The following is an 8,931-nucleotide window of genomic DNA, read 5'->3' on the forward strand; positions in this document are numbered from 1 at the left end:
AGGCTATTATTCCATGTTATTGGGCTACAATCCACAGCTAGGCTATTCCATGTTATTGGGCTACAATCCACAGCTCGGCTATTCCATGTTATTGGGCTACAATCCACAGCTAGGCTATTCCTTTATATTTGGCTACAATCCACAGCTAGGCTATTCCTTGTTATTGGGCTACAATCCACAGCTAGGCTATTCCATGTTATTGGGCCACAATCCACAGCTAGGCTATTCCTTGTTATTGGGCTACAATCCACAGCTCGGCTATTCCATGTTATTGGGCTACAATCCACAGCTAGGCTATACCATGTTATTGGTCTACAATCCACAGCTAGGCTATTCCTTTATATTGGGCTACAATCCACAGCTAGGTTATTCCATGTTATTGGGCTACAATCCACAGCTAGGCTATTCCATGTTATTGGGCTACAATCCACAGCTAGGCTATACCATGTTATTGGGCTACAATCCACAGCTAGGTTATTCCATGTTATTGGGCTACAATCCACAGCTAGGCTATTCCATGTTATTGGGCTACAATCCACAGCTAGGCTATACAATGTTATTGGGCTACAATCCACAGCTAGGCTATACCATGTTATTGGGCTACAATCCACAGCTAGGCTATTTAAAAAAAATAAGCTATTGATCCTCTGTGGCTAAATGATAGGCCTTCTGGTGGTGTAGTATTCTGAATGATTTCATTTCTTTCTGAACAGTCAGCAGTACTTATATAACTTTGGCAGGTGTTTTCCAGTGTATCAGGACTGTTGCAGTTTCTCCAGAACCCTTCATACAGCTGTGATTCTATAAGGAAATAAATGATGAACGCTGGAGAGATGAGAGTTGCAGGCTCATGTCTATCAGAGCAGAGAGGGAGAGAGATCATAGAAAGTGAATTTCATTTTAGTTATGTGAGAGAGAGATACAGGCACGATTCTCATACAGGCACGGCCACCCGTTGGTCTCACACATACACAGTGGCGACCCGTCATTCAGGGCAAGTGAGGCAGAGCAAAAAATTTCATTAAATATCATATCAGTTTGCAAACAATGTAAAAAATATATATAACATTTAATAAAGCCGCATACAAACATGGTCTCTTTTGTTTTCTTGAGTAAAGCAGCTCCAAAATGCAGGTGTTTCAGCCTAGCTCAGTGCTTTCTGTGGTGGTGGGAAAGGCAGCAGAAAATATGGAATGTTGCGCCGTGATTTGCTCAGTGTTCTGTCACTCATGGGGACACCTCGTCACCGCCAAGTAAAAGGCTAGACCTCGAAAAGTCTAGCCCCTTGGGTGCTGCCATAGAGTTACATTAGAAGTGCCCATCCAAGAAGGCTCAACGTCATTGGCCACAGATAAAATGACGTCCAAATCAAGTATCTACAGTAGCTTTTTTATCTACAGTACAGGAGGCCTTTAGCCTTTTCCCTAGGCCGTCATTGTAAATAAGAATTTGTTCTTAACTGACTTGCCTAGTTAAATAAAGGTTAAATACAAATTTTAAACATTTAAAAGCTTTGATTGGACTGATCATGTCAACATCATACTTTCAAAATCTTAGCTAGCAGTCATCATCCTGAATCAAGTCGACATTCTACTGGCAAATCCTTTTTAATCCTTGTCATATGAAGAGAAATAATGAAGAGAAATTATAGATGAATGGTATCGGTGCTCATCGGCCATTGGATATAAACATTACAAGTTGGAAATCGTAAATTCAACAATGAGTAGTTTGGAAGGAATCAGTGGCTAACTGCAAGCATTACAAAGCAATCATAAGCCTGCTATTCAGTGGAGTGGCTGTGTGGAACCAAGTCTAAGGTTAAGAGTCTCTTTTCCTAGTTTAAAATTATAAACATTCAACATTGACCATGCTGTCAATGAAGCAGGACTTGTGTCGCGCTCAAATCAACTGTTAACTCGGAACTGCAAAATCTGACTTTAGTGAGTTCAAGACAACTGGGAACTTGGGGGAAAATGAGCTACGACTGGGAAAATACGTTTTGAACTTTATTAAACTCGGAATTCTGATTACGGAACTCTGGCCTCTTTCTGGAGCTACGACCTGAAGATCACTGACGTCGTCATGATTCAACCTTGTTTTTTCAGAGTTCCCAGTCATCTTGAAAGCAACTTACATCCAGAGAATTCCATACTTTGATGACCAAGTTTGATGACAAAATTTGCCCACGAAGGACCACCGCACCACCTTCCTGTTCAAGTGAGCACAGCACAACAAGGTGAGTCCAAAAATGTATTGTATGCTGTTGCATAAATTATGTAATATACCAAGAAAGTAATACCAAGTGTATATTGTGTAGTCAGCTGTTAGTAGCTCATGTGCCTCACCCTAATAATTTGGTCTATATTCACCTCTTAATTTCGCCAACTGTTCTGACTTGGTGGTGCACATGTAGCCTATAACCTGTTTTAGAGAAATGTCATCATTGAATATTGTAAGAGCTTTCATTGTCTGCTTATATGCCCCTTTATTTATCCTACGCTTCTGAGTTGGTGTTCAGGGAGAACATTGTAAGAACGGCCCATGTTCTGAATTCTGTCGCTGTACATTTCAAAAGTGCTGAACAAATAGTTATATTGACTACGTCCATCCTATCTCGCTCATTAATGTCTTAATCGCGAGTTACGGATCGCCTCTTATCCGCTTGTCGTCCCCTTATGCCATAGTTTGAACATCTCAATTCTCAGTAGAAACCACATTTGTTTAAACAAGTCAGCCATATCAGCTATGTTTTTTTTAAAGGCAGTAAATGAGGCTGAATGAACTGTTTCGCTGCCAGACAAGGCTCCGCTGATAGCCAGGTGTAGCAGTGGTAAGGTGTTGGTACTGCTGTTGTGACTCTGCTGTTGGGACAGCTTTATGTAGGCCCTAACAGTTTGTGGGCACCGTTTGTCACCGTTATAGTGCAATTAATGTATTGATTAGTGTTGTGTTGACCCCAGTCAACTCTTCAAAATATTAGGCACAGGCTGAAAATCTAACTTCTTACATTACGTTTGTTTATGGGGGCAGGAGAATTAAGGAAGAGGAAACTCGAATGAACTTTGATCGCTTTTATTAACAATTTTACATTTGCAAAAAGAGAAAATAATTTTTCATGCCACGAGAGTACCCAGATCCACCTAAATAGGTTCCGGAACAAAAAAGTCCCAAACAGAGAGGTGGGATCCGGCTCAAATGAACCACTGCTATCCTCCCATGAGCCAGCCAATTCAAACCAATCAACCCCTCCTGCTTCTGGAACGCTCCGACCATTCAGTCTAGAACCAGGATATATTAGTGACCATTATAATGAAGTCATTATAGAGCAGGACCTCAGGTGGGCCATTAGTAGAAGTAGCCTGTCAATAACGACACACAGAGACACACAGACACACACACACACAGACACACACACACACAGACACACACACACACAGCACACACACACACACAGACACACACACACACAGACACACACACACACAGACACACACACACACAGACACACACACACACAGACACACACACACACACAGACACACACACACACAGACACACACACACACACAGACACACACACACACACAGACACACGCACACAGACGCACAGACGCACACGCACACACACACACACACACATGCACGCACACACATGCACGCACACAGATGCACGCACACAGACGCACGCACACAGACACACACACAGACACACACACACACACACGGATACAATCAGTTTTCTTTCATTTCCTGCCTCAGACAACCATACATAAGAATGACTAGTTGGCACTTCTCCAGGATCTTTAAATTCATGACTTTGTTTTGGTGCTTCAATAGCTAAGGAAATCAATAACTGATCAGAAAAATCCCTGATTCATTTACGAGACTTTGGCTGTGTTTACGTAGGCAGCCCAATTCTGATCTTTTTTCACTAATTGGTCTTTTGACCAATCAGATCAGCTCTGAAAAAGATCTGATGTGAAAAGATCTGATGTGATTGGTCAAAAGACCAATTAGTGGAAAAAAGATCAGAATTGGGCTGCCTGTGTAAACACAGCCTTTTGAAGCAGATGTTCCCTTTTCCACAAATCACTCTGAGTTATTCAGCGACAAAGTCATATGGTTTTGTCGCCGGGAACAAATACACACACACACACACACACACACACACACACACACACACACACACCAATCAATAAAAACAACAGAATCTAAGTGCAAGTCATATGTAAAAGTTGTACAACTTACAATCAACATGCAGGGCCAGGGACGATAATATGAACACATTAAACATTGACTGTTGCTGTATCCCAAATAGCAACCTATTCCCTATATAGTTCACTATGTAGAGAATAGGTTTCCATTTGGGACACAGCCAATCCTCTCCTCAGACTCTACAGTTCCTCCAAGCCTGAGGAGCCCAAACTGCCAAGTTCTCTGACTGCAGTGATTGAGTCTACTAAACATGAACAGACAGACAGACTGCAACACAGAGTAACTAAAGTGAGTCATTGCCTGCTTACTGCCAACTCATTCAACACCTGGTTCCTTCTTCCTGCTTACTGCCAACTCATTCAACACCTGGTTCCTTTTTCCTGCTTACTGCCAACTCATTCAACCCCTGGTTCCTTCTTCCTGCTTACTGCCAACTCATTCAACACCTGGTTCCTTTTTCATGCTTACTGCCAACTCATTCAACACCTGGTTCCTTCTTCCTGCTTACTGCCAACTCATTCAACACCTGGTTCCTTTTTCCTGCTTACTGCCAACTCATTCAACACCTGGTTCCTTCTTCCTGCTTACTGCCAACTCATTCAACACCTGGTTCCTTTTTCCTGCTTACTGCCAACTCATTCAACACCTGGTTCCTTTTTCCTGCTTACTGCCAACTCATTCAACACCTGGTTCCTTTTTCCTGCTTACTGCCAACTCATTCAACACCTGGTTCCTTCTTCCTGCTTACTGCCAACTCATTCAACACCTGGTTCCTTCTTCCTGCTTACTGCCAACTCATTCAACACCTGGTTCCTTTTTCCTGCTTACTGCCAACTCATTCAACACCTGGTTCCTTTTTTCCTGCTTACTGCCAACTCATTCAACACCTGGTTCCTTTTTCCTGCTTACTGCCAACTCATTCAACCCCTGGTTCCTTCTTCCTGCTTACTGCCAACTCATTCAACACCTGGTTCCTTTTTCCTGCTTACTGCCAACTCATTCAACACCTGGTTCCTTTTTCCTGCTTACTGCCAACTCATTCAACACCTGGTTCCTTCTTCCTGCTTACTGCCAACTCATTCAACACCTGGTTCCTTTTTCCTGCTTACTGCCAACTCATTCAACCCCTGGTTCCTTTTTCCTGCTTACTGCCAACTCATTCAACACCTGGTTCCTTTTTCCTGCTTACTGCCAACTCATTCAAACCCCTTGTTGGTTTGGTAGCCAGCCAAAGTCCTCACTTCTTTCCTCTCAGTGCCACAGTCTGCATTCGTTTCTAACCTCATCCCCAGACTCAGGCTCAATTTCTACGGCATGTAGAGAACAGGCTGGGATTATGTTTGTCCTAAATGGTACCTTATTACTTCTGGCCACCCTTTTCCCTTCGCACACTACTTTTAGTCACCCTATTTCCTTAGTGGACAAAGTAGAGCACTACATGGGGAATAGGGTGCCACTTTAAATGCAGACACATGCGATCGTGCATCACTGTTCAAAGCTGCGCTCCTGTTGCCATAGAACCCAGTCAGTAAACATAGAGGCGCGTTAAAGACACAGGGTGGAGGGATGCAGTGGTGTTACCATGGAGCTGGGGGGAGAGAGGTCTGTTTCAGACAGCAGGGAGGAGGGGAGGGGGAGGAGGTGAGGAGATGGAGGAGGAGACGAGGGGACAGAGGAGAGGAGGGGGAGGAGGAGAGGAGGAGACAGAGGAGTGGAGGGGGAGGAGGAGAGGAGGGGGAGGGGGAGAGGGGGAGGGGGAGGAGGAGAGGAGGGGACAGAGGAGAGGAGGGGGAGGAGGAGAGGAGGAGACAGAGGGGAGGGGAGAGGAGGAGGGGAGGAGGAGAGGAGGGGAGGGGGAGAGGTCTGTTTCAGACAGCAGGGAGGAGAGGAGGAGGAGAGGAGGAGACAGAGGAGAGGAGGGGGTGGAGGAGAGGAGGGGACAGAGGAGAGGAGGAGGAGAGGAGAGGGGGAGAGAGGAGAGGAGGGGACAGAGGAGAGGAGGGGACAGACGAGTGGAGGGGGAGGAGGAGAGGAGGGGACGGAGGAGAGGAGGGGACGGAGGAGAGGAGGGGACAGAGGAAAGGAGGGGACAGAGGAGAGGAGGGGACAGAGGAGAGGAGGGGACAGAGGAGGGGGAGAGGGGGAGAGGAGGAGGGGAGGGGGAGAGGAGAGGAGGGGAGAGGAGGGAGAGGAGGAGGGGAGGGGGAGAGGAGGGGCAGGAGGACAGGAAGAGTTGAACGCCCTACAGTACCCCCTCAAAGATATAAACACACTATCTACAGAAGAACACAAGATGAGAAGGTTGGGTTTCAAACCCTTCTGAAGTCAGCTAGAAACAACTGATGGTGATGATGACCACAGAGAATTTGAAGAAATTCTCAAAAGGACCAAGACATTTTCAATCTGTAGTCTGAGAGGTGCACGTGTGAAAAGTAACATCACACACAATGGGACCAGAGAGCTTACCGGACCAACTGAGAAGAAAAGACACCTTCACTCACACAGACGTTTGGTCTTTCTGTCCCAAAGGGGTCATTTTGTGATCTCTGTTCCTCTTCATCACAGTAGAGGTTCTCTTTGTGAGTGATGATGAGGCTATGTCTCTAGAATAGACTTGGACAGGTGTAGATCCTCTTACACTTGCTATAAAGTGACTTTTATGAAAGTTAAACTCATTATTTAAGTCTGTGATTTTTTGCCATGTCTTTGGAATAGAAAATAGCAAGAATGTTATTTGGTCTTTAGAATACAAAACGTTTGTTTACATTAACATAGTTTAAAAAACAGGCAACCATTAACATAATATCCATCTACCTCATGTCAACAAACTGAGACTGGGAACTTTTCCAGCCAGACACTTTGCCTAGCTACTGTATCGATCGTTCACAGCTCCGCATTCAGTAACTGCAACGCTGTGGCGACTATAAAGTCTAGAGTGCTCCTTCCCAGAGTTCTCCTTCTAGAGTTTTAGTCATTTACCTTTGGGTTCAGCACCAGTTGCTGTTCATCAAAGTGCAGCAGAGCCACGGAGTTCGACTGGGAATTATTGACGAATATCTGCAGACACGGATACAGCGAGGTCCCCTTGCAGTCCGACCCGCACGTGAACACGCACTCGAACATCTCCTCCGGTCTGAGCACGGACACCACCGTGCAGTTGGCCGGTTTGCTCTGCATGCTCTGTAGAGTTGGACTGAGCCAGCAGAACCCGAGGATAAAGAGGGACAGGATGCCACAGACGATGAGGAACAGTCCTAGTCGGATACTCTTATCCTCCGCCTCCGAGTACTCGTATGACACCCTCATTTTCGCCATTATGCTCCTCGTAGGTCTGAAAAGAGCTCGAAAGTGACGGAGAGGAGAGCTGGAGAGGGGCCTCTCTATATATATATGCGCTGTGTTGCCCCAAACACTGGTAGCCTCTAGGAAAATGTCCCTTTCACTCAACCGGACTCCTCGCTCTCTCTTCTGTATGTTCTATTTCTTTCTCACCCCGGTGTCAACGAGGAGAACTTTGCGAAAGCGGAGCAGCTGCGGTCCAGCCTGTGCCTGCCCCCCTCCTCCCCTCGCTCTTATGCGCGTGATATCTACTTCATATCGCAACGGTCCGTAGAGATTTGGGTTTTGCTGAAAGGCTGGATGTTGCATCTGGGATTAGGTTCGGAGTGAATGCCCCTCCCTTGGCTGGCGATCAGATGTTGCGCAGCAGCGGTCCCTCGCCGTCCCTGGCTCCGACATCCATCACTTCGCTGTGGACAAACTGGTCTACTGTGTCCCTTTGGAGATGGAGACAGCTCTCTCTGGTCTGAGGACCAGCCTATATAACCTGAGGCGAGGAGCTTTCTACAGTTAAAAATAGGTCTCTTCTGCTGACACCAATGTTACCAACTTCATTACGCTGATTGGACGGTATTGTTTTGATGCATCACTACAGGGTGAACCTGTTGACAGTGTAGGCTAGCTAGTTACTGTTAACACGTTCAATAACACAAATAATGACCTACGTCATTAAGCTTTGGACACATGATAACTTGGCTTGGCGTACAAAAACAAAGCTTATAGTTGACCAATCAAAAAGCAAGCATTATGCCATGCGAGTTTTAACGTAATCAGCAACGATTACGGTGGTGTACGGTGCTCGGTGGCGTGCACGTGGCAGAAAAAGCCTAAAGCTAGTCTGCATCTGTTCGTTCCTAGATATACAGAATCATTTTTGGGGCTTTCTTGAATAGCACATAGAAACACACACACACACATAAACACACGCACATAGCGTTTTATCGTAAGGACCATTAACCAGTGGTAATTCCATTCACTGCATCTTTATAGAGACCCAGTTTACTCTCTGAAATAGTTTTAGGTTTTTTTGTGAAATTATTGGAACACGCTTGTCAACTCAGATTTGTATCTTTTAATGGAAATTGACAAAAGTTTAGCAAGTGTAGTGTTGAATAATAATGGACATTGTTTTCATAAAAGATAAAAGTAATGACTATTTTTATTAATTAAGGATTTACAGATGATGCTGACATTTAGATGCAGGGACAAATCAGTATCACTATAACCTACTACACAATCAACATCTTAACCTTCTCCCCAGGCTCAGTTACGCGGGGGCAGAACAGAGACGGCTGGACTGGGGATCCTACTACACAATCAACCTTGGTTACATCTTAACCTCTGGGCTACTACACAATCAACCTTGGTTACATCTTA

General features: G+C 45.1%; 1 protein-coding gene across 1 annotated transcript in view; it reads right to left on the bottom strand.

Annotated features, from left to right (window-relative positions):
• The window catches only part of LOC123728285 (calcium-activated potassium channel subunit beta-4), a 67,551-nt gene extending 59,968 nt beyond the window's left edge, over positions 1–7,583 (bottom strand). Inside the window, exon 1 of the mRNA XM_045700229.1 lies at positions 7,195–7,583. Within this exon, the coding sequence (XP_045556185.1) occupies positions 7,195–7,530 (336 nt within the window). The 5' untranslated portion in view covers positions 7,531–7,583. The remainder of the gene's footprint in view (positions 1–7,194) is intronic.
• Between the last annotated feature and the right edge of the window lie 1,348 nt (positions 7,584–8,931).

The sequence above is a fragment of the Salmo salar genome, chromosome ssa17 (assembly GCF_905237065.1).
Source record: "Salmo salar chromosome ssa17, Ssal_v3.1, whole genome shotgun sequence".
Classification (NCBI taxonomy): domain Eukaryota; kingdom Metazoa; phylum Chordata; class Actinopteri; order Salmoniformes; family Salmonidae; genus Salmo; species Salmo salar.